Source organism: Dermacentor albipictus, chromosome 2 (assembly GCF_038994185.2).
Source record: "Dermacentor albipictus isolate Rhodes 1998 colony chromosome 2, USDA_Dalb.pri_finalv2, whole genome shotgun sequence".
NCBI classification, from domain to species: Eukaryota; Metazoa; Arthropoda; class Arachnida; order Ixodida; family Ixodidae; genus Dermacentor; species Dermacentor albipictus.
The window spans coordinates 82,551,303-82,577,562 of NC_091822.1; the positions used below are offsets into that span (position 1 = coordinate 82,551,303).

Here is a 26,260-nt window from a genome sequence, read left to right on the forward strand (position 1 = left end):
GCGTAGTATGTGTGTTCGTGTCCAACGCAAGAAGCTGCATTTGTCTCGATTAACGTTTCAACGAATAAATCCCGGCGTCGATGTTCACGTGGAAATTTAGTGGTTATGTAATACGAAAGTATACCGCAAGCTCAGGTGTGTTATATCCGCGACCCTGTATGGGTAATTCGAGGGGGAAAGCTCGGGAAAGCGTGAACAAATAATAGGTGCTGTACGCGCGCGTTGCTTATGCTGAGAAGTACAGTTACTACGGAGACTTGCGCGACGCCCTCTCTGACTGTCGTGTCCCCTGTCCTTCGGCAGCTTTTCTATCTGCCGCCATCGCTGGCCTACGATATCTAAGCCGATATGGCGACTAGTGCTAATCGGCGCAATGTGTTTGACCTTTAAATTACTATTACTCACTTATTGTTGTTTGTTAGTTTATCATCATTATAATGTACCCCGCTACGTTAATACCATCTGTGCACATGTAGTGATCTTAATGCATAAGTATAGCAAATAAATAAATACATAAATAAATATGGTGCATGTGGAAAATCCGAATAAAGGGATAAATGTCGCGTTTGTTCGCGAGTCCGGGGCGCCTTTCTGCCTTTTTTATTTCGCCTGTTCACATTGCGTGGTTCCGACTCGGAAAAACAAAAGAAGCAAACGAAACCCCCTGAAGTGCCTGATTGTCTTCCTGCGGCTTTCAATCTCCCTTGCCGCAACCGAATGTATGAACGTAACGCAGGCATATTTATCTATAGCGATAAAGCACAAGACGTATGGTGTGCCCCTGCGTAAGCTCAGCATACCTCCGATTCCGCAATATCCTGCGGCCGTACCAATTCGCGTCCGAGCCGAGTCCCGTTTACATTTCTGCGCGCGTAATGGTGCTTGCTGTTGTGGCTCCGTGACGCCGAGCATTTGCCAGCGCACCCTAGGGAAGTTGAGAAGGTATACCCTTCTTTAGACCGACACACTACGGCAGAGACAAAGTTCACTTCAGTTCTGAAGGGAGTATCGACCTTTCTTTTTCCTGTTTCTTTTCTAACGCCATCACGCGTGCGCCGGGCGGGCCCCAACGTTTATATAAAAGCAGCCTCCGTCACAAGTGCAAAAGGGATTCTTCGTGCAGCAGCCGAGCTGTCGGCCGAGTTTTGAGCTGGCGCTGTTCAGAGCCCGGGCAGCCAGTGACTGCAGTGCGGGAGATGGATCGCTTCGTTCTGGAGCTGTCCACCGGACCGCGCGGTGCCGTCGTGCTCTGCTCTTGTGCGCCGCCGCTGTGTTCCGTCATGCGGCAGGGCGCCTGTCAGAGCGCCTGCATGCAGGGAACGCTTTTACGCTCACCTACACGTTTTCCCTGTTTCGCCCCGTTAAAATCTGCATGTGTGTGTGTGTGTGTGTGTGTGTGTGTGTGTGTGTGTGTGTGTGTGTGTGCGTGTGTGTGTGTGCGTGTGTGTGCGTGCGTGTGTGTGTGTGTGTGTGTGCGTGTGTGTGTGTGTGCGTGTGTGTGTGCGTGTGTGCGCGTGTTTGTGTGTGTGTGTGCGCGCGCGCGCCTGTTTCGTTCTTTGTTTGCTGTGATGCCTATCTGCTTCTCAATAGCTTCGCCGCTCTTCGCACTGTGCTTCTGAGGCGCTACTCGCGCGATCACTGTTGTGGTGTTAGCAGCGTCCGCTTCTAGAGTATACAGTACGGTCCGCTGTTTCGCATATCAAGTTCAGCCTGTCATTAGCTAACAGGAAAAAATGTGGTTGACGTGACGCGTTACTTAGACCTTTAACATTATGTTGTTGTTGTTGTTGTTGAGGCATTCTAGTCGGAAGTGAGCTGTGATGGCCTCCCTTCAACAGTGAAGCGAACTGTACACACAACCCTGTTGATAGTGTGCGTATCCCACTTATATGTGTCATTCGAGTATAGACTGCGGGCGATTCTTGTATGCGACTCTCCTTGCGCCATAACCCAGAGCCCGCGGCAGCTTCAGAGATTGGGAGCGATAGTTCCGCTTACTTAGCAGGCCGTAGAAACGCTTAACGACGCGACACTGCGCAGTTCTAACTATAAGAATTCGTCGCTCTGCACTTTCGACAAAGGTTGCGGTGTACCTTTCTCTATCGCGCAAGTGAGACAGCCTCCGATTGCTAGCAGAAAGGTGAATCGATGTAAAAATATGGCGTTGCTGGCTGCTATTTCGGAAGAGCGGTCGTCCCACATCGGAAGTTTATGGTTCAGGCCCCCTTTCACGAATCACGTCGACTCGTTTCGGGTTTCACCACGTTCGCCTTCGATCTGGCCGCGGCTCACTAACGCGTGCGAGTGAGCGTATCGTGCTTTGTCAACATGTTGGAGCTGCGTCTGTGTGTAACCCCTGTCTGCGATATACGGTGGTTGCCGACAAAGGAGAATGTTTAAAGAAAACAGAAAGAGAGAAGGCTGAAGACAAAAGAGAGGGTTTACAAAACACTCGCCCGCTATACGTCGAAGGCATCTGCCCGACCGTTGACTGAATTTCGCCTGCCTGTTACCAAGGCGCAGCGCGCAGTCTTAGCAGAAAAATAAAATGAAATATAGAACCGTCGAAAACGCCTTGTGGTTTGCCTGCGCACTCTTGGCTCCGCCAGCTGCTCGCGACATCCGACTCCTTATATGGCGGCGTCTGCGTAAGTTCGAGAGAGCACAGTCGAGTCGCTTGTCAGTATTAAATCCGGTCGCCGGGCTGTAAACACTATTTGAACTCTAGCAGGGCGGACCGAAGGAATGCAGGGGTGGATTTGATTAACCCGCCTGCTAGGGAGCGTCGACTCGCCGGACCCGCTTCGCAAAATGCACGTAAATGCGATGAGTCGCTCGGGTTCAGCCCGACTTCTGATGCGCTGTCATTTAAAGGCACACATAATGCGCTGTGGCTCTTGGGCAACGTTAAAGGGGCCCGGAACTACTCTTTATCGAAGTCTAGAAATGCGTTCGAACTTAAGATAGACTACTTCAGAAATATTTTGCCGCGAAAATTACTTCAGTGCCTTCAGCAGAAGCGGAGTCATTGACAATCAAAAGCGTGCTTCGCGGTGCTTCCGCTCCTTCTTCGTTAGAGAATTTTAGTGCGTCCGGTATTCCGGCAAGCGCGGACGGTTTGCCGGATGAGCGGGGTCGTAAACTTAGCGGCCACATTGGTGGCGCCAGCTGGTGGTGCAAAGCTGAGCCACACAAACACAGACCCAATTAGTATATTCTGCTTAGCTGCTGGTGTAAATTTTCGACAGCAGCGTAATCGTGTTTACAATTACGCCGCTGCCGTAACTTTGCACCAGCAGCGAAGCAGAACGTAGTAGGTTACTGCAATTTTAGAACTGTGTTTGTCTGTTTGAGCTCTGCGCCACCAGGCGGCTGCACCGCCTCGGTCGCTAACGTTTGCGCTCCCGCCGATCCGGCAATCCGCCCAAACCACCTCCGTTTGCCGGAATAGCGGGCAAGCTAAATGCTCCTAATGACTTGCACTGCGAATGCTACGGCGCAGTGGGGCGTGCATGTCCACAACGCTCCATCTACTGAACGTCGGCGCGGCGCGCAGTTCAAATTTGATTTTGGGTGTTCACGTAGACGCCATGATTTCCGGTTTTGGCGCCTGCTGCGCGCCATACGCGGTTGTTCTCAGTGAGCCGCAGTGCGTTCAGCCAGCGGACTCGTCGCGCCACCCCGCGGCGGCCTGTTTATTAAACTTCGTCGATAAATATACGCTGTAACAGTAGGGAGAAGCGCACTGATCCAAACACCCTTCTTGATTGATGTCAGCTATTGGCCACTAGCAGCCGCGTGTGGAAATCTGCTATTTTACGAAATAAAGCGCCCAGAAAAGTGTGAGGAGCAGGCGTTTGTTGAAAAGGGAACGCTGGAGAAAAAGGTGACTTCGCGCTCCGCTTGCGAGCTCTACGTGGCGCGCACGACTGGAACATTTGGCTGAGGTGTTGACAGCACCGTATGCTATCCGCTGTCTTTCTTCACCATGCCCAAGGGGTGGTTCAGGATCCCTGTAAACTAAATAACGAAAAAAAAAAATCAGCAGACACGCTTAAGACTGCTTACGCGTGGGAATGCGAAAGCATTCTAATCGCTTAGGTGAAATGTTTGCGATTGGTATTTTCAACATGCATTCAAGTTCTTTCTGGTGAATCAGTGTGTGTGTGTGTGTGTGTGTGTGTGTGTGTGTGTGTGTGTGTGTGTGTGTGTGTGTGTGTGTGTGTGTGTGTGTGTGTGTGTGTGTGTGTGTGTGCGCGTGTGTGTGTGTTTGTATGTGTGTGTGTGTGTGTGTGTGTGTGTGTGTGCGCGCGTGTGTGTGTGTTTGTATGTGTGTGCGCGTGCGTGCGTGCGTGTGCGCTTGCTTGCTTGTTGCTTGCTTGCGTATACGTTGGCCACAGGCTGGGAACATTCGGACCATTTTGGTGCCGAACGATAAATTTTATTTTGTCCCTGATGGTAGGTCTGTCGGGAGTACGTCGTCTTTGTTTTATGTTCCCGTGCTTCGTCTGGTCAGGCGTGCTTCCGTGGGCGACCGCGTTTCACAGCTGCTGCTGAGGTAGATGCTTCGGACTGTGTCGCAGTACGCGCAGCACCGATGAAATCAGAAGAGCAAGTGACGCGCCGGAGGCAGCGACGTGATATGTGCAATGACGCACGCACTGGGCACAACTTTAGTATCAACCATAACGCCATGGCGTCGGGGAAGCGCGATCGTCTCGCACCCCGGAGGCACGGGTTCGATTCCCACCGAGGCCGAAATTTACGTGATTTTAGTTAATTAAGATCAGGTGAAGAGTAAATTAATGTCTGGCCGCATGAATTTACTTCGTTTGCAGAAAGCTGCCTGACAACTTTGACGTCAATGCGAGCATTTCTTGTTTATTTTTTTTTCTTTACTGCTCGCGCCGGCGGCCATTTTTGGTACCATATTTCGGTCACGCCAACGACGACAGCGCCGGATTTTCGCGTAATTGGGCATATTATGCTTTCGGATTAAAATCAGCCAAGGGGCAAAAACATCCCGCTTTCATTATGAAATAAAGAAAAGACCGTGCTCCAGTACCTAGTCTTCTCCCTGATGAAGGCGGCAATCTTTCATCCAAAATTTATACCCGCACTCACGCCAAGATTACGCACGCAGCGTGCTCGCGTCAGCTGCAAAGGCGCGCTCCCGTGCGTTGAAGCATAAGTTTGCGTGCTTTGTTGCGGAGAGGGTTGATTTATGACCCGGCGCGAAGCTGCCGCCAGCTCCACGCTGGTCAAGAGTGGGGCTCGGCCGCGCAGGTTGCCTGCATAGCGGGCAAGTGCTGCTTCAGGTGCAACGGGCATGTTTCTCGTAACGGTGTGGTTTATCTTTGCTTTCTCTATCTCTTTCTTAGCGTTTAACCGCGCAAAGACAGTTTTGTAAACCCATGTGTGTGAGTTGTTCGCGTGGTTTCGCTAAGCAAACGGGAGCGAGCGCTTGAATGGCGTGCGTGTGAAGGAAGCGCGACGGACAACTAATCAGAACAGAGGCTTGGCCGAGGCGCGGCACTCTCGCTTTGTAAGCGCACGTTGAGATGGCAGCGAACCTGTGTTTTTTTATTATTATTTATTGTCCGGCCATTCTCATCGTATATTCCAATCATCGGCGCTCTCGGATGCGTATAAAGCGTCTAAGAGCGAACGAACGAACGGTAGCCCCGGGGTCGACCACCTGTGGCTCGCCCTGCCTCCCCCCCCCCCCCCCCCCCCCGAGTGTGTGCCTAATGGAAATTCGCCGCTCGGCCGCGAGCCAGCACCGTGGTTCGCGTGCATGACGGCGATCAATGGTGTGCGTAGCCCAGAGTGCCCATGCCACCACCGCGAGGGCTGCACGTATTTTTAAAACAACTTGCTCGCCTCGCGACTCCTTCTCCCGCCGATCGCGGGAGAGGGTCGGGAATGGAGTCGGCGAAAGGGTGGCGCGGACCCTTTATAGCGCTTCTTTCTCGCCGTTCTAAATTAGGCGCGCTCACCGCGGTGGTGGTATGTCTCCACTTTGCTGAGGTGCGCGCTTCCCGAGTCACGAAACCACAAGAAGCGCGAGACGGATCTTTGGCACCTGTGTGTGCGTGTGCCGGGGCCGTTGAACTTCAAAGAATTATCACTTGAAAGTTTTTCGCAGCGGCTATATCAGCAATGCCGCAACGGAGACGCCCGTAAGGGTGTATTCCTTGCACAGCTGTCGCGGTAGCTTTCTCTTCGTTGGCGAGATGCTGCACGCTCAAGTACGGGTCTTACTTTAAGAAAGATCCTCTTCCGATATTCCTAACGGGGGAAGTGGGGTGGGGGGGGGGAGGGGGGTGCGAAAGCCACGAAAGGCTGTATACTGAGTGTCGAAATGGTGTTTAATTGAGCTAGTTGGTTCATTCTTCGAGGATTGTAGCAGCAGAACCTAAGGAACACAGACACAGAAAGAACGAATAGACGTGGACGCAACTGCTGCAGTTGCGTCCACGTCTAACCGTTCTTTCTTTGTCTGTGTTCCTTAGGTTCTGCTGCCACAATCCTCGATGTATACTGAGGTTTGGTTGCGTCGCAAAGAACACGAGGTGGTCGAAATTATATTCAACTTCATTTTCTTAGGGTACACTAAAATTGGTCCGGAGCCTTCGGCATCCTTCACAAGCGTAGGAATTAGCAACGCTATTCCAGTCATTTATGCAGGCAAACACTTCACGCACGGGTTACTAGTCAACGTGTGTGCCAAGCGTAAAAAGAGAAAACACTACTACCCTCCGGTAAGGGTTCTCTGTCCGCACTGCGTGATGGAACGCGGCGAGGCTGTTTGCGTGGTTATCGTAATGTGGATGGTTTGGTCCTACCTCTTCTGGAGTATGCCTTAAAGAGCGCGATGTTATCGTTATTGAACCTGAATACGGGATTCGCCGTTATCACCGAGTACGCCAGACTGTCGGTAAAGGCTTCCGGATGCGGGACTCGTTATTTATTTGGCGCACAGGCGGATCATATTCGAATCCTTCCTTGCTTAGTAGCGGTCCGTCCCTGCCGAAAAAAAAAAAGAACCTAATAAACCCGCAAGAATGGGTAGGAGTGGCCTCAGTTATTCATTGGTAATGTAAGTATCCAGGCGCATAGCTACCCCCGTATGCCTTAGGAGGTGAAAACAGATCACCAAATACCTCGCAGTGATACAGCCCTTAGTCTAGGCTTGAATACATTTGTCGCTTTTGGCTCAGTCGCTGCAAGGAATCAGGTTTTCCGAAACGGCTCAGTTTCTAATACCAGCGCAGTTCTTTTTCTATTTTTTTTATCTCTATTATTTGCATGCGCTCGTGGGCGTGTTTGTCAAGGGGGAGGGGGAGGAAGGGTTGTAGATAGAGGGGAGGGGCAGTACACAAGACCCGGGGAAGAACCGTCTCACCGTCTAGGGAAGAATCGTGAAGGCGGCGCTGGGACAGGCCTCCCCCAGAAACGAGGGACATGGATTCCCTAGCTCCGCGCGGGAGAAATGGGAAAATTTTGGGGAACGGGCGTGCGGGCGCTAGCGGCTGGCTGTAGACGGCGGGAAGGAACGGAGGGGAGTGTTCTTGCCCGGGACCGAAGGTCATTGTCCTCTCCCACTCGTTGTGCTTTGCACGATGGTCGCGCGAGCGCACCGATCGCTTGTCGGAGCTTTTAGAAAAAAAGGAAAAAAGAGCGCGCGGGGTTTGGTTGGTGTGCAGTATGTCGCTCGCTGCCTCTTGTGATGATGTCGTCACATATGTATTCGAGCGGCGTCGGAGGAGGTTTGCAGGCCACTTGTTAGCGCCCGCCGCACTTCATACGATAAAGCCCGCCGCTCCGACGTCGCACATGAGCCCATTCTTGAACGCTGGATGATGTGTACTGCACTTTGATACGTCCGTTACTTTTTAACCCCACCTGATTAATGTTGCGCATTGTTATTCCCTCTATACGTCTCCCCGTTTCTCCACTGTTCCTTTGTCTCAGGCAAGACTTGGTCGTCACGCCTGCTGCGATGATGCGAGTTGCTCTGAGGATTGCCTGTTTCTTTTTGTTCTTGTTGTTTCTGCTTTCGCTTTCAATTGCATTTCACGGGCGACTGTTCGAAGTAACGGTACATAATACACAACTGAAGAAAAAGAAAGGATGTTGAATATATGGCTAATAGCCGTAGGAGGAGTCTTGAAGAAAAACTTTGACCATTCCGAGTTGGTCACTACGTGGTCGGTTGGCTTGGCCGGTATTCTCATACTTCCTCAACACGGGAACCCTGCGGTCCTTTGCGTTCCCTTTGCAATGTGGACGCAGGCAGAATATGAAAAGAATACGGCGCTTTAGGAAGGCGGTTTTATTTGTTTGTTTGTTTGTTTTGTAATGAAGAAGAAGAGCACTAGAGTTTGTTTGTTTGTTTGTTTGTTTGTTTGTTTGTTTGTTTGTTTGTTTGTTTGTTTGTTTGTTTACTGTACAGGTTGTTCGAAAAAGTTATATATTATGGGCAAGCGAAACCTTCAATGTCCCTGATCTTTGCTCAGCGTCAACTACATACTGTGGTGACTGCGTGCTCGGTTGCGTTTGGATGTCAGAACAGTAAGAAAAGTTAAGTCAACTTAACTGCATTGCACTGGCAAGTTTTCTGTAAACAACAGTCGGAAAACCTCTAAGGCTTGTACCTTTCACATGGAAAAGATGTGGTCATGTTTGCTGTTTTGTTCATCACGCATCTCTCATTCATCTTAACCTTACACTTTTTGCTGTTGAATACAGGAAGCAGCTTTCCTTGGCTGTTAGTCAGTTAAAAGTGAGGGCCAGGATGAACGATTCTATTCCAATGCTGTTCTTTTTCGTTCTTAGTATGTGGTCTTAGCGACGCTCCACCTTCGTTATCAGCAGCATCGGGCCGCCATGTGCGCTGGATGATAAGAAAGGAATCGAACGGAGCGCAAGCAGTACAGTCATTATACCAGCTCGGTTTTCGTTTGTGCCCTTTTCTTGCCGTATCAACGCTTCACGCTAACGAAACTCGCAGATGGGCTCCGCCGCAAGGTGACTCGTCTTGCGGGGAAAGCCGAGACGCTTGTGCACTGCGGAGAAGCTAGCGTGGGAGAATTCGGGTCTCGCGTGGGATGCCAGGTGGTGGTTTGGTGCCAGGGGGTTTTATGGCGCAAGGGCGAGGTATGGCCAAAGAGGTCCGAGATATCGTATTGGGCAGTCGCCGGATCGATGGAAAAGGCGCGTAGAGCCGAGCTGACGTTCCCGCCTGTTTCGAAACGACGCGCAGGTGTTCGCCTTCATCTGCGGCCTGATCGTGATCCTGCTGATGATCCTGTGCCTGGCCTCGTCCAACTGGCTCATCGCGCACAAGTTCCGCCAGGGTCTCTGGGAGCAGTGCGTGGAGGAGGACGCGCCGCTCCCGCTGCCCTTCGGCCTGAACGTCAAGCCCGGCTGCTACGTGGCGCGCACCGTCGCCTACATCCAGGCGGCCGCCGCCCTCTGCGTCATCACGCTCCTGTGCGACATCGCCGCCACCGTCATGACCGGCTGCGGCCTGTGCAGCAAGAACCCCGTGCGCAAGTACCTCATGTACAGGCTCGCCTTCTACGTCATGGTCTGCGCACGTGAGTACTACTGTGCCCCCTGCTCCTACGTACAAGTGCAAAAGCATGACAGCATCCGTAGTCCTGGATATACCTTCTTTACCATCCACCTTCTGTCCTGTCTCCTGTTCTCGCTACCTGACCTTCACTACTGTTCCCCCAGCCCCATCTACTGCCCATCATTCGGGTGTTAGCTGTTATGTTAGACAGGTGCTGTGCTGTCAGCTGGAATTTTTCTTCACTTACTCCTTTTCAGCATTTGTATAATAAAACAACCAAGTAACTCCAAGTACCCAGTGCTTTGAATTGGTGTTGCCATAAGGTTGGTAATGGAGCTGAGCATTGTAATTGGCTAAAGTGTAAGCCTTTTTTTTACCAACATAACCTTTGTTAAAGTATAAATGCTCTATCACATGCAACTGGAGTGCACCCGAGGGCACTGCAGTGGATGTCCTATGCTGTGCATGAGCAAATCCTCAAAGCTCCATGGTGTTAAAGTTGTCAAAGCTTGCCACATTGGCTTCCCATCTGTGATTATTGCATTTTTTATGGATGTCTACACATAGTGTTCACGCCATGCATTTCAACTTGCAATGTTTATCATCTTCTGTACCATGATGAGCTGTGCAGTATCTCGAGCATAATTCGCCGGAAGTGCGGACACCTGCTCATCGGGTTCATTGCTGTGCTTCTCTGTCACCCCTGCTGGGGATATTTTAGTGCGCAGCTTGCAGTAGTTTTGTATGCTTTCTGCATGGTTCTCATCACACTGATAAGGATTCACTGGTTGCCTGCAATTTCTGCAAAAATTACCTGCTAAAGTATTCTTTTCTTTTGGATATTAAGGAGAAACATTAAGTGAAGGTAGTTTGGCATGTTATTCGAAAGTCAGCAATTCTCAAAATGGTAACTTTCGTGGTCATTTCATTCTCAACCCTGTGCTAAGAGAGCTCAGACGTACAATAATATAATTAACGCTATGATGCCAGAATCACGTCATCAGCACTACAGTTCTCCAGAAAGTTTGAGAAAGCGAGATTTGACCTTCGTTTGCTCCTCTAATAATGACCATTTCTTCTGGTAAACAAATGCACGTAGTGTTTTGAGGGACTAACATTTCAGTCTCAACTGGTTCAATATTCCTCTTCAGTGTCCCTTTAATGCTGGTGCTATGAGCCACAGCTGCTTAATGCATCCCTCAGTGAAGGTTCCCATTTTCCCAGACGGCCTTCTGCATCCACCTGATGACTTACTTTTTTTCCTCTCTTCTGCAGTGCTGTGTATCCTGATCGCGCTGGTGATCTATCCGGCATGCTTCGCGGCTGAGATTGAGGAGAGCAACCGGCAGCTGTGGGAGTTCGGCTGGGCGTATGGCGTGGGCTGGGGCGCGGCCATCTTCCTGTTTGGCGCCATCCTGCTCCTGCTGTGCGATAAGGAGACCGAGGAGATCTACTACCGCGAGCGCGCACTGCCGCACGATGGGGCGGCGGACTCCAAGGCGTAGCCTCCGGGCGTCCGCCTGGGCAATGGACGCGCCGTCGCCGCCTGAATTTAACCCCACAGCGCGAGCGTGCCGAGGAAACGCCCAGGCGATCGTCGCCCGCAGTGCTCCACCTCAAGTCTGCCTCCTACTGACGATGATGCACCCCCCATTGCCTCTGCCCCCTCTGCTCCGCTTATGGAGCTTTGAACGTGCAGGGAAGAGAGGACGACAACTGGTTCTTCGCTGAGCGGACATTTGCATATCGCTTGGCCTGTATTATACATGTCTTTCTGCACCTCCGGACCACAGCTGCTCATTCACAAAGCGCACATAGTGTGGATTTCATAAAACGGCCTTGGGTTCCTAAGTGTCGGTAAGAAAAGTATTTGCCATGTGGCTCCATGAGCTCTGCCCGCACTTTCTAAGAGCTTTTCCACCATGTGGAACGAGGGCGTTCCTTCATATCAGACACAGTGCCTTTAGGGCTTCTTAAGCACTCTCAAGTCAGAACTGAGGACATTGTGCACAGCTTTGAGACTGTTGTTTGCAGAAAGTGCAGAGTGTTCGCACCTCCTGCAAAAGTACAGGCACATATTAACCTCTAGCCATTTGAACTGTATCGATTATTTCACCAAATCACTTTTTGGCAGGTAAATCTAAACACATTTAGCATGTCGTTAGCATTGTTAAAAAATGTTGAGCAGCAACTACCTTGCTGTAGTTCTGCTGCGTACAAAAGATTGCAGCAATCATGAATATAGAACATCTTGTGGAGAACTTGAATTTGAGTGAATTTTGAGGCCTGCAGTGTACAGATTCAGCAATTCCTGGGTGCCTGCAAAACCTCGGGAACATCTGCTCTTGATTGCCTCTAGCATATTTCATTTTTTTTTCACAACTCTGGTTTGACGATGCATAAAAGCAGCATCTGCAATGAGTAGAACTTAGGCTAGGCTGAACGTTATCATCCAATTCTTGTGAGTGAAACTGCACTGTGTGCGTTTTGATCGAGTAGCCGTGGCTAGATGGTCTGAGTGAAAAAAGCCTTGCAATTGCCTGGCCACATTGCCACCTGGTGATACCATCGTGAAGAGTGCATTGAGCCGCTCCAGCCTGCAAGACATTTGCTTGCTACTGCAAAGTTGTCCGGCAGCACCAGCCTGCCGCTGCTGCTGCTGCTGCCTTCTTTGTGCGGGTTCGTGTGCATGATATCATTCCTCTTCCTCTCCAAGCCTGCCATCATCAGCTGTGTCGGGGTGGATGACTGGATGTGGAAGTTGTTTTCTTTTTTTTTTCGGAAGGGCAACACTGTGCTGGATACAACCACACCACCTCAACATCTGCCTGCAAAGCCAAAAGAAAGGAAGCTGTTGCCGTGATTGCTTCATCACATCTACTGCCACACCCCCACCACTGCCTATTCATCCGGGCAGTACAGGCTGGTTGATGATGGTTCCGTTTACTTCAAAACCATCATGGCACCATAATGCATCATAATTGTGCACCGCGGCTGCAAGTGCATGTCTGCTGTGACCCTGCACAACTCCAGGAAAAGTGCATGACCAGCTTCCACGAGAAAGATCGTGCAGACGACGCAGAGGCAGATTACTCGCAGTCGCAATGCTCAGTGTGGTGCGGTTGTCCTGTCGTGTCTCCAGATAAGGAAGGTGGCTGCATTCTAGCCGTTTAGTTGAGTGAATGTTACCGTCGTCACTTTGGACATGTGCGTGGAACGTGGCACAAAGGTGGAAGAAGTGGAAGCCTTGACGCTACTGGCTTCATGCGAGAGTGCAAGTTGTACAGTTTGTCGGATGTGCCGCACCTGTATGCAAAGTGTAAGACATGATAGACGATGCCTTCAAACGCTGGTTTACGGGGTATACATGGCCTGTAGGATAAAACAGCACTCCTGTTTCACCCTCTGCGGATTAACCAAGCTCGGGTTGACTTCTGGGCATGCATTCTCGGCTGTCTTGTTTCTTTATGTAGATAATCAACCTTGACCAAAAACCCACTGGCTGTAAATGAATGAGGAGATTGCAAATTTAAGAACACCATGCATTTTTTTTTTATATTCACGAGCTATGGCAGGCCTTGCATTGCTTGACATTGACCGTTCAGCTCGTGCAAGCTGCGTGTGTCTGGCTGGTGAATTATGCTGTGCTAATTGTTACTTTTGAGACTTTACAAATTAATTGGGGTTTCTACTGGTTATGCAAGGTTAAAACAAATCAAGATAGAACCTTGTCTTGCTGGAACAGTCTTGCCGATCTCTTCTGGCCCAGGTCTTGTTTCTTCCGCAGTGGTCATGTCACTTCTAAACCAGTTGTACATAACAACAGAGAGGTGTTCAACTCAATATTCTCGGTTCTTGTTGAACGGTTTGGTTAGCCTCGTGCTCCCCCTTAAACCCCATCCGAGCAGCAAAGGTGTAGGCAGCTGTAATGAATTTGAACACTCCCTAAGGCACCTCCCTGCTTTATTTCTTTGTTCCAGAGATTATGAATTTTGTTTTCTTGTTCTTGCTTTACCAGTCCCACACGCCCTGCCCTTCGGAACTGAGATCTTGCCAGTGAAACTTGATTACTGGCAAGAGTTGCAAGGGGCAAGGCTGTGATGCAATTTCTGCGCACGAGCTTACAACGGGCTTTCTTTTTGTTGATCAGTTGAGTGCACATAAATATGTAGTATACTTCTGTGTCTGGTTATCTTCATGGCAGCTGCAATGAGATATTGCCTGGTTTTCGGAAGCATGTATGCTTACTCTGTGTATAATGGATACTACTGTGTAATTTAGTCTGCCCAATTTTGTTTTTCATGTTTCTCATCTTTTTATGGCAGTTTTATTTTATTTGGGGCGGTAGGCAATCAGTGGATAAGTTCCTTGAATTTTTTTAGGTGCAATTGTAATGTTTCATTTAATTGTGCATCCATTAAACTGTGCAAAACCGTAATAATTTATACTGTTTAACGTGATGAAACTCCGTCTTTGGGTTTTTATGCTGTTTTAGACCAGTTTACTGTCGAGAAACTCATTTTGAAAATGTGCAGTAACAGACCCAGATTCTTTAATAGAGAAAATCCTGTCTTTGATGTTTAATCCTCATGCATCACTGGGCAGCTGGTAAGGCAGTTTATTTTGCTTCTTGCTTTTAGACACTTTAATTAATCAGGCTTGTACGTCCTGCATCAACATCTACTCCTTACAGTTTACCATGAATTGCATTTTTATTTTGTAATTGTTTCTGGTTCCTTGCAACTGTTGTTTGATATTCTGCCCTTAATTATGTTGATGTCCCCGGTCATTGACTGGGAATATCTAAGGTGTTTACCAGAATGTTAGCAGCTTCCTGTGCAGTGATATGATGGTTGGCATTTCACTAGTGGGCGTTTTCATGAAACAGAACCTATGCAGAGCAGATGGCAGTCTCTTTTCTTTTTACGTTTCCAACAGAAGAAAGCTTGCATGAATCAACCTGAACAGCACAGTGTGTGAACAGTGTTCAGTCATATATCCGTCATATTTTCTAGGAGAGGCTGTGCAGGATATTTGTCCCCAAGATTTCTTCTTGTTCTAAGTTCTGTTGAAACGCTGTAAACTTGGTCCTCACTTGGCAAGTTAAGTAAAGCCTCTCGACAAAACTGTCACGCTACTCCTTGCTTGACCTGCAGTGTGAGCACATGGCAGGTTCCAACGCGTTTCACTTCTTTTTGATTGGTGTGTTCTAAAACACTCACAACTGATTAGATGTAAAAATGGGAAATAAGCCATGGGTGACTTATAATGGAGATACATACACTCATTGAACTACTTTTTCATCTGCTGGAAAAGTTGGCACCGTTCGTGTGCCAGATAAATTCGCACTGTTTGTCACTGCGTGCTCACTTGTCACGTCTGTGTCCGTGGGAGTTCCTTTCCAACACATGGTTCTGTGGGGTGCGTGTGTGTGTGTGCGTGCATGAGGGTATTGCAGATACGGATTGTCGGTTGCCGTGGGCGAGGCATAAGAATGAAATGTCATCGTGCAAGGGAAGGCATCGAGCATGGTAGAGTTTCTGGAATGCACGCGTCGCGGAAGGGTATTTCTCTGCGGACGCTTCCTCCAAGTTCCTCTCTACTAGATTCCACTACCCTCTTCATACTCCAACATCCAAACATACCTCCTCTCCTGTTAATATTTATGTAATTGTTTTTTAAAGCCACTTCCCAAATCTGTCTAAACTTGACTATGTGTTGTGCAAGCCTTCGTGAGAGGAAGCTCACTTCTTGATGTTCCGTTTGCACTTTTGTTTGAGAAAGAACACAACCTTGGTATAGGATGTATCAGTAGTAAAGACAAAGGTTTTTAAAAGGCAAGGTGGCTCAACGCTATATTTTGCCAGCCTTTGTCTTGGTCATATCGTTTATTTATTGTGGTCATCTGGATAAAGGGCACAATTTGTACCTGGCTCTTTTTGTATGCCTCAGTTACATGTTTAGCCGATTGCAGGCACAACAGCTCTATAATGTCATTGAAGCAGACACTTTGTCTAGTTGATCTTTCATTATTCAAAACAAAAGGGCAGCAAGGCACGGACCCAAGGAAAGGACCACCGTGCTTCGACATTATGGGAGAACCTGCAACAAAGTGGGTGTTTAATTTGTTAAATGGATTTTGCACTTACGAAGGTTAGGATTAAGGGGCAGTTTTGCTGTGGACATCCCGTCTCGTTTGATGTGGACGCATGAACTATCCTGCAGCTCTGGAGCCCAGTGTTGTCTAGCTTCAGTGATTTAATGGGAATTGGCATATTCCAGCACGAAGTGGTCGGCAAAGGCGTTCCACTTGAGTAGCATCAAGAAAGTGTAGGAACTTCTTTTGAATGGTAATGGCTTTTGCATGTTGTGGACTCTTCCCCTCTGCTATCATCTTGACGTTTTTTTTTTTTTGTCCAACTGAGTGCTCCCTCGTATGTTTGGCTGAGGGAATCGCCACGGACAGATGACCTATTCTCTGGCAGCTACTCTATTCGATTATTATTTTACCGTCCTTTCATACATTGTGACTTGCATGCTCGCATTCAGTATTGCAAACATTGTGCTCAACCTCCGATTGCTGGAAGCCAAGCTTAAGACAACGCAACATGGCACACCCTTAATTGACAAAGAACTTGAGGATAGTGTCAGTCCCATTTCTGTTTATTTCGTCACCCTCTACGCTCGCAGATGCAGGTTGTCAGTGTATTACTACTTGGCTAGAGTCGGAAGCACAGGAAAGTTGTGCCGAGTGTGTTGGTGTTTATTATCTCTTGCCAAGCTTGAGATTTGTGAAAAATCAAGGAACCCTCAAAAAGGGTAATCCAAGTGGTTAGTGTGTTGATGCTGTAAGAAAGTGTGGCGTGTATTTATTATGCAGTAAGCCTGTCTTGCGTGTAGATGCACCACAGCAGCTCTGCTGATGGGTTCATACAGTGTCCCGTATGCTTTTGAAAAAAATATGCTCTGATATGTATGTTCTTGTTTGTACAAAACAGGCGAGTGTGGCCGGGTTCTTTTGTGCCTCATGAATGTGTATGCAATCAAAATTTTAATGGAATGTGACTCTGTTTGAAAATTGAAAATGTTATAGATAAGGTGTCGCTGTTTTGTAATGGCGCAAATTGTTGGCAGAGGCCGACGACTGTCTCTTTTTTTTTTTCTTCGTATGCTTTGTGATAAAATTAACTAATTGCTTACTTTTGTCTGCAGATATGTTGGACATGAAATTTTCTGCTGCTGAATCGTTGATTGACCTTCACATGGCAGTTGTCAGTCCTTGCATTTATTTATACAACTCTGTTATTGCTTCCTCGGGGTCTGAGCCTTCTTGTTTTTTTTGCATGACATAAGAAGCGAAGGAGGAGGGAGGAAGCTCCCGAGTCACTGTCCTAGAAATGTGAATGTTGAAACCACTGCCAAGCTGTGTCCCTTCAATATGGACACAGTCTGTTATGGAGTTTTGGTGCAAGTCATACTATGTCTACATCCTTTTCTTTGTATTCTCCATCAACACGTGTATCTTTGTTTTTTGTGAATGGGTGTATGTATGTTGAACCCCATAGGTTTGGCTGCATGGTTTTCACACTTCTGCATCCGTGAACACTTTGCACTGTGTACGTTTGCCGTGCATTTTGCATTCTGCTGTTCCGTAGGTGCTGCGGCATGGTTGCCAGCACATTTCTGTCGTGTGAATGTGGCGCTTACACTGACGTCTGCACGTGACTTTTATTAAGCATGTGCGACCGTTGACAAGAGGAAGTGTTCATTCTAGCATTTCACCCTTAGGTGAGCGATTTGCAAAGCGAACTTAAATTGGAAAATTGGAAAGCGTTACTTGTAGATAGAGCTGGTGTGTGCTTTTTCTCTTCTTTCTTTATGTTGTAGTGTCATGTACACTGCGTGTTGTTACGCTTATTTATACAGTCAAGTCAGTAAGTGGGTTTTCATGGAGTTGCATCCCAACCTTCTTGGACATTGATTCTTTGCTTCAGTGCTTTTTGTGTGCGTTTATTTTATTAAGTCAAGCAAAATTTTCTGCTCACTTAACTGTTGCTCTTGACTGAAGTAATAAATAATTCACTGGAGTACAATGGGATCACTTGCAAGAAAGTTTGACCTTTGTAATAGTCAAATCATGTGGTAAGGTCTACCCAGTCATTAAAGTGACTGTAGCAGAGCGCATGAAGTTTTATGTGCATTGGTACTTTGCCGGACAATCGATGCACTAAAATAGGTAGAAACATAAGAAGAGGGCTGAAATGAAATGGTGTGTTTGTGTTATGTCTGCAGAGTTCACTGTTGCCATTCTTATGGGACGCGCTGTTTTCATTGCATCTCTATGTGCACAACTCTTCTTTTCCCTTCAAGACTAGAGCTTGAAATGGCATTTAATTTTCCACACTTGTGCAGTTTATAGGCTTCCTTATACTGCGTATTTCAGTCATGTTATGTAGCACTGAAGGAAGATAACTGGACAGATCGCTATTATTTTGCTTTATTCTGACTTGTTTTTACATGTTCTTCAGAGTGCACTCATTCATACCGTGCAGTACAGTGAAACCCTGTTAATAAACAAAAGGAAAAAAACAAGAGAATGAAAGTAGTTAAAATGCTAATTTATGCTGGGAAATGTGATCCAAGCACATGATCCAAACACTATGTCTGCAAAGTTCTCCACCACGATTGTACATAAACCAGGAAAGTCCCATGATTCGGAGAAATGTTGAGAAAAGTTTACAGTGTTTGCCGCGCTGTACGTGCATGCATCCCTTCGTGCACTGCCATATTCGTAGCTCTCGCCTCATTCGTCTCTGCACCATAGTTGAGGTTACCTACCACGTTTTTTTGCACCAGTTTTCATTCCCATGATGCTTGGCAATAGAATCGTACTTCAATGTCATTAACGTGACCCACCTCGGCTTTGGTCAGCTGCATTGCACTACTTTGTATGGGAATTGCAAAAAGCCTTCTGACGACGATGGGCACGTGCTGGTGGACGAGTTGGTTATACATGATTACAAAGAAGGCTCTGAATAAAACAACAGACGAAAAAAGGAGACACGAGACAACCACGTAGGCGCCTACGTTGCGCCTACGTGGTTGTCTTGTGTCTCCTTCCTTCGTCTGTTGTTTTATTTGGCGCCTTCTTTGTAAACTTCTGACGAGGTCACCACGAAACTAGCCCATTAAGTGTTTTGCAGCAATGTTTTTCCTTTTCTTTTTTTCTTTAGGTTTATAGAGCCTTGCATACTCGCGCAGTGACAGTTGTCAGAAGTTGCAGGGGAGGCTAGCAGATTTACTATTTAGCGCAGTTTATAGACTGTGATAAGTCATGAATGCAGGAGACGCTCCTCCCATTAAAGACACCTTCGTCTGCTGTCTTAACTATGTACCTGCTTCTGTGGTTCAGCAACTGTGGCTAAGTGTGTTGCCCTCAGGTGTCACAGGGACTTCTTTGGCTAAGGCGCTGTTGACGTCAACATTGAGATGTGGTCATTTGAGAAAGTGGTCTGTCATTGGCATAAGCTGTCACAGTCAAGAGCATCATCTCTCTACAACAGAGAAATGAATGCTAGTGCATGTCACCTAGAAGGCAAAAAAAAAACGTAAGCACCAAGTACATGACAAAAGGAATGCGTGTGACAGCTACTTGCGAGTCTCGGAAAGTGGCCAGTCCTTTCTCATCAGCATGCAGCAAAAGGAAATGGTCGATGTATTGATGAGCAAACTTAATTTGCTGGTCAAGCAACAAATCTCTGACAAAGATTAGCTTGTAAGATGCTCAGACATACTGCAAGAGGGTGAATGAATGAGGGCAATTGTCTGGTGAGCCGTTAACAGTTCTCTTTGAAGGGTATTCAACACTGCATTCTTTACCGGTCACTGGCCATACGGGATGCTAGCAACAAGGCACATTAAGTTTTGCTGCATGCTTAGGCCTACTAAAGAACACATCGGCATGTTGTATATGGGCTAACATGATACTGGCATGTCATTTCTGCTGCCTAAAAAAAAAAATGCCTGCAAGCTTCTTGTGTGCAACATCAAAGGAATGTGGCAGCTGCCATTCTTGAATCTATTTTTAATTTTTCCCATCCATATATAAAATCATGTATGAACTCTGTAGAATAACCTTCTGAAGGGTGTCTTTGTGTGAGTTGCAGCCATTTCAAATGTTAGTGTAGGTTGGTCCTATTTTTCCTTTTTTTCCTTCCGTCCGAGTACTTAGATGCCCTTCCTTAATTATAGGAGGGAATCTTGTATTGTAAAAAGAAAGAAAGAAATAGGTCTTGGTTAAAAACCTCATTTCTTTTTCTTTGTAAATAAGAAGCCAAACACTTGCCAGTTGCTTTTGCTCGTGGTGAGTGAAGGCACGGTACAATGGTGTAGCATGCTGCTAGGCTACCCTTGTGATGATGTAGGGTTGTGCATTTTAGTATCCTCGTTTTTTTTTGCATGTTTAACCTTGCCTTTTAAGGCTGCTGTGCGGCCTAGCTGTAATAGGTGGGCAGTCAGTTTCTAATTCAAGTTGTCGCAGCGGCTGAAAAATAAATTCGCCTGCATTTTTTTTTTCCATTTTACCAGGTATAGGATTGACTTTTGAAGCTTAGAAAGAAGAAACAAAGAAGTGTGTTTGTAAATATATCTAGCTGGGCAACATTCAAGGAGAACAGCTCTAGTTGCATTTCAGTACCATTTAGTTTCAAAACTACATGCCACAGCTGTTGTATCTCAGTATAGGGATTTCTTGTTTTTCCCAAGCTAAACTGGAATCTTGCCTGCTCTGTAAAAAACTGCCCAAATGTTGCATCATGCAGGCAGGCTAGCATAGATGGCTATCCTGGCTGAACTGCATCCATGTTTGTGCTCAAATTTCACTACAAAGGTGGCATTTGGCAATGCGCTTTTGTTTAAGGCTGCATTTTGCTGCAGTGTTTGCCCATTTCGTCGGGAAGGAATCCCGACGTTTCTGTCGTCCTGCTACAAGGCTGAACAAAAAAATTTCTCTTTTTTTTTCATTTAAGAGAATACTAGTAGCATTATTTGTCACTAAAACTTTGACAGTGCTCCGTACACTGTCATCTCTGCAATGGGCGTATTGCCCTCTTGGGACGGATAGTGCCGCCATCTTTACAGATCCAAAAAAGCTTTTTCTGGTCTGCCATGCCATGACCTTTGTGTACACCCAATTAGTTATGAATGAAACGGGCACATACAGCTCTCTAGCATTACAATAAACAAAATATCGTTCAAAATACCACTCTGTGTCAAATTTGGGTACAAATGAACAAAGCAGTGGTCCAGCTTAAAATGTTGGCACTGCCTGTCTGCCTGAGCGATGCAGCATTCAGTATTTGCAAGTGCAGTATGTTTGTACAGGCTCTAAAGAAAGGTAAAAATACATCCTGAAGATTTTCTGTTGAAAGGTCAGCATTGCAGTTAAAAAATTGCCAAGTTTGTGTGCTGCAACATCAACATCTCTGCTCTGAAAGAATGCTGTCTGAACAACATCTCAGGAAGCAGACATGGAATTTCCCTGTGGTAGACATTTCACCCACACACTCTCATCTGTGGCTTTCATGTGTGAAAGTTGCTTTGCGGTGTAATTGGTGAAAGGAGAAAATTGCAAAAAAAAAATTGAAAGCAAAGTATTCAGCCTGTGCAAAGAGGCTTGCATATATGTGTATGTTCATCTCTCCGAGTGTTTATAGAACTTTTTGACGTGCTTTAGCGCCAGCGGCAAAAATGTTACTGCCGACACTTTCGTGTGCGAGCCGTTTGTAGGCGCAACTCTTGTGTGTGCAAGAGTTTGCAAATATTTTCATTGCATTTGCAGTAGAGCTTGTTTATTACCATCTCTCTTTAATATTCTTGCCCGAAGGTTATTATTGTCAACAATCTTCTGCAGTAGCCTCAGTTGGCAGACCCCCTCTGATGTCTTTATTTTGCTTTAGTTGCTGAACTCAGTTCAGTAGTGCAACTCTTTCAATGCGGTTTGTTTTTTGGAGAGATCAAATAAAAGTTACATTTTCAACTGTTAGCTTGTGTCCGTGTCATTTGAGTTTAGCCGTGCGTAGAAGTATATGCCTGCGTATTGTGCACTTCCTTAAAGCTCATGCAAGGCCTTTATACATGGTAGACATTTCATGGCTGCCACATTCAACATACATTCTATGAACATACATTCTATGTTCACTACATGGTTAGTGCAATTATCACACATCTTTAGTCCACCTGATTGAAAAGCATAGTCAGTATAGAGCGTGGTCAATCTGTAACACCAGTTTGTGGTGCATCTGCAAACAACTGCATCCAATTCACTCAGCCGCTAGCGCCTGTGGTACAGCTTTAATTTAGTGTCTTGCTCTTCCTTCATGTCGGCAGTGAAATTTCATTGTGTTGAAGTCGGCAATAAACACTCATTATAGTGAGGTTAAATATACATGAAAAATATATGGTATTCTCTGAATGACATGTTATGAAAGGTAAAACAATTCATTTCGTCATGGATTTCATTACATCACAGTTTGTTCAACTGAGATTTTTAATTGTATGACTGAGTCTGGTTGAGGTCCTTCTTCAAAAACATTGCCGAGACATTTTATGAAGCATCCTGGAGAGCACAAATTCACACTTCACTCTTAATTTTCCATGGAGTACTTTATAAGGGCCGTATAATAGCAGCAAATATAGCAGCAACATGAGCAAATCTTATAATATACACGAACTAATCAGTAGAATAGAAAGTTAATCATTTATCTGCATTGCATCTGATGAGAATGCTAGTTGGTGCTGCCAACATACATTAATGAATTGCATTTCCCTATTCAAGTTTGTTGTTTGTTGATTATCTGTCGGTGATCTAGCTCAAGGATGAGTAACAGAAGTAGAACAGTGAGACATGCAGTAGAACTTTAAACCACCCATTCAAAAAATAGTTGAGTGCGCAGTTTGTATATGAGCATCTTCTGTGAGAGAAGCCCGTCTACAATGAATCAGGCTGAAGGTCTGGCTTGTGCCAGTAGTTTGTCTTGGATATTTTTAGTCAAATGCAAAAAATTGTTTTCCCATAGCTTACTTATATTTTTTCCCTACAAATCCTTCGAATGATGAAAGTCGATGAAGTTGCCCATGTTTCAGCGTTGTAAGTAATCCATGATAAATTTCTTGTTATAGTAAACAACTGCAGCAGTCCCAATTGAAATAGTATTGTAATTTATACAGCAAAAATAAAAGCTCTGTAACCGATAAAAACACAGGGCTGACTAAAGTCAGAACTATTGTTCATGTCAGAGTAAAAGCTCCACGCGACAGGAAACATGTCTGTAAAATACTTTGTATTTGCAATGTTACAACCCTATGTACATTTATAGGTTCATTGAATGAATGAATGAACCTTATAAATCAAAGCAGCACACATACCAGAGCATGTGCCAAAGCTCAATGCCATCATAAGGCAGAAAATGAAGCTAGTGATAAAAATTGGGCAGCCTTGCCAATCTGCTCAGTCTTCACCCGCTGCAGTCACGAAAATTCTTGACACCAATTGACCAAAGTTCACATCTTGCATTGTTCAACATGAGAATAACAGTGGACATTCAAAACCAATTTTGGCAATGCTTCCTGTCAGTCTTTTTCCTTTGTTCAACACTACCCTTCAGAATTTCGAATCGGAACGTAACCGAAAACCAGAAAGAAAAACTTATTTTTGCTCGAACTGGAACTAAACCAGGACGCTTAGATTTTTTTCACTCCTTAACGAAACTGAAAGGAAAAAATAAGTTTTCTGTTCAGGCTGGCCACATCTTCTGGATCTTTTCATCCATTCATTGCCTGCACTTGTGACCTAATTATGCGACCTCATTTGTAAACACACAATGTTCCCGTAATTTTAGAACTAGCAGTGCCGTTAGTATGGTCTTCAGCGTATGGCAAATAATGTTCCAGTAACCAGCAGCCCGAGCTCATGTACCCAATATACCAGATATCTAGTGCTGCAGAATTGTCAGATGCAGCTTTATCAACATCTTACGTAATAATTGAACGAATGTGTGGGCTAAGAAATTTAATTCGCTAAGTGGTCGCTAAACTACTTGCCTTAGTGGAATGTTTAATGTGTGGTGCACTCATGGTGTGCGCTCATGCTCATGCGTCGCTAAACATACAGTGTAGCGATGTGACTCTTGGGTCGCTCTTCCATTCATGCCGCGCTATCTTAAAATAGGATGTATTAAGTACCTGTTTAATTAGGAGTTATAGAGAAAACATTGCAATTCGGGAATTGAAGGCCGAAAGTCATATTAACTCAACAAAAACTTCTCTAAACAAAATCATCTTGGGTGCTAGAGCCTGCAGTACTTTGGCACTGCGGTCAGCCCAGTATGGCAGTACCGAAAAAATATGAAATAGTGCACCAGTGAAGTGGATCTCTCTAATTTATCCATTGCAAATGCAGACCAAAAGTAGCACAAATTAAGCTTTCGCTGGCACTGGTTCGATGGCGGCCTTCTCTCTCTCTCTTTGTTCTGTTTTTTTTTTTCGTGGTGACGCCAGGAATCAATGCGAGCTGTGCTCTGTTCCATTCCCAACCTTGTGGCTTTACCACAGCTCGGATGATCACGTTTACCAATAGCAGCAAATAAAGGCCTTATGGATCAGAATGAAGAGAACTCATAATTGTCATAGGATTGGTGACCGTGCAGTAAGGAAGCAGGTGGCGTTTTATAATAGGTTGGGGAGATCAGCGTCACTGACCTGCTATTTAATTTTTGTTTGGGTTCAGGGCAGCCCACAGCCAACGTACTGCGCGCTGTTGTATCTACGCAATTTTTGTGAAGTTGTTGGGCAACATATTACTGTTAGGCTTCAATTTTGCAAATGCAATATTGCCTCTAAAGTTTTTAATTAAAACATTATTAAAATATGTGTGTTACTTGTGAGCCATATTCTCCATGATGCCGCATCTGTATTGGCCGCCGAACCTTACCGTCTGACAGCAGATGTGCAAATGCGCTTACCACAAGTTATCAGTGCAGGACCCTGTGTTATTTGGTGCTGAAAATAAAACAGCATGTATACCTGTTGCATTCACGATCTCTGCGAACGAAAGCGAAAGAGGGGGGGGGGGGGGGAGGATGGACATGCATGGTATCCAAGGCAGCTGTGCTGGTGCTGAAACATCAAACCTCCCCCCTCACCAGAAATTTTCTATAACCGCACCTTCCTGACTACACCGAGGGGCCCCAGGCGCCAGATGGCCTAGCTACGCCACTGCTTTTCGCCCCTGAAAAGAGTAGCAGACTGAATGACCTCTCTACATTTCCTCAGTAACATGTTTATTGAATGTGCTATATCTTGCAGAACCTATGTGCACAACAATATGGCCATCTGCAGTGTCTACCTTTCATATTTATCTGTTGTTGCAACACTTGTGACAACATACACTGACTTGTGTATAGCTTTTATTCTGACACATCAAAGCTACATTCTGCACCTTAATTGCCGTATAAACGCGTGTACGGGCCTCACCCCGCTTTTCCGAAAAACACCTTCAAAAATTGGAGGACGCTTAAGCTTTGCCTTTAAGAGTGGATCGCGATATCATGCAAAGATCCCTGACTGATTCTCAAGCTTCCCGGCAACTACAGCGTATGTAACCGTAATGTTTACCGGGAAACGCTCGCGGCGAACGCTATGCCTGAAGGCGGGGTTTCTGGTCGAAACGCGGCCTCTTGCGTGGGCCGTGATGCGGCGGAGGCGAGCGCCATGTGGAAATGTTTCAAGGAAATGGGCGCGCTGCTCCATGGACTCCGAGATGTTCATGCGCCCCTAATTGGCGGTCGCCGTGGCCGGTCTATGAATGGTAGAAACCGCGGAAAAGGGGTTTGTTAGAGTTCTCGCAGAACAGAATTGTTTTCTCGTATATTAAAATTATAATCCGACATTATCACGCCTGTATGTTGTGTTTAAGTCGTACTTTACGATTTTTCTGTGTATTTTAGCTTGAGAAATACAACTAGTTCAGTAACTTTCTTGCGCCACAGGGAGGGCCTGGGTATGAATGGTTCAAAAATCTTTTTGTCAAAACGACGTCCAACGCTGGACGCCGACACCGGATTTTCTGCGACACGGGGCCTTAACTAAAAAAGAATCCACGTAAGGGCCGCTCACCGCAACACCCCAAGCTACCAACGTTGTATTGAAAAGGAAAAGAATTCCCGACGAAGTTCTCCCCAATAGAATCGTAGTTCAAGTCCAAGAAAAGGGCTGGATGAACGATGACCTCGTGTTCGACTGGGTGAAAACCGTTTGGCAGAACCGACCAGCTGGCGCCAAACGGTCATTTTTGGTCTTGGGGTGCTTCAGCGGACACTTGATGGATAAAGTCAAGGTACAGCTGTGCCGTGTCGGCACAGACCTGACTGTTATTACAGGCGGCCTCACAGGCATACTGCAACCATTGAACGCCAGCGTGAATCGGAATGGATGGCAAGCGCTGTGGCCACGAGCAAAAAGATGCCGACTGGACGGCTCACGAGGGGATCGCTTGCGACTGTGCTTGGCTGGATCCTGTTCGCGTGGAGGTCGGTGGGGACGGACATTGTGTCCCGTAGTTTTAAAGTCACTGGGATCTCGAACAGCTTGGACAACACCGAAGATGTGTTCTTGTGGGAC

At 46.4% G+C, this 26,260-nt stretch overlaps 1 protein-coding gene across 3 annotated transcripts in view; it reads left to right on the top strand.

Moving 5' to 3' along the window:
• The window catches only part of LOC135895850 (transmembrane protein 47), a 132,360-nt gene extending 110,734 nt beyond the window's left edge, over positions 1–21,626 (top strand). For all 3 annotated transcript variants that reach the window (XM_065424045.2, XM_065424046.2, XM_065424044.2), the window contains 2 exons: positions 9,269–9,605; positions 10,859–21,626. In XM_065424045.2, the coding sequence (XP_065280117.1) occupies positions 9,269–9,605; positions 10,859–11,088 (567 nt within the window). In that variant the 3' untranslated portion in view covers positions 11,089–21,626. The remainder of the gene's footprint in view (positions 1–9,268; positions 9,606–10,858) is intronic.
• The last annotated feature ends 4,634 nt before the right edge of the window (positions 21,627–26,260 follow it).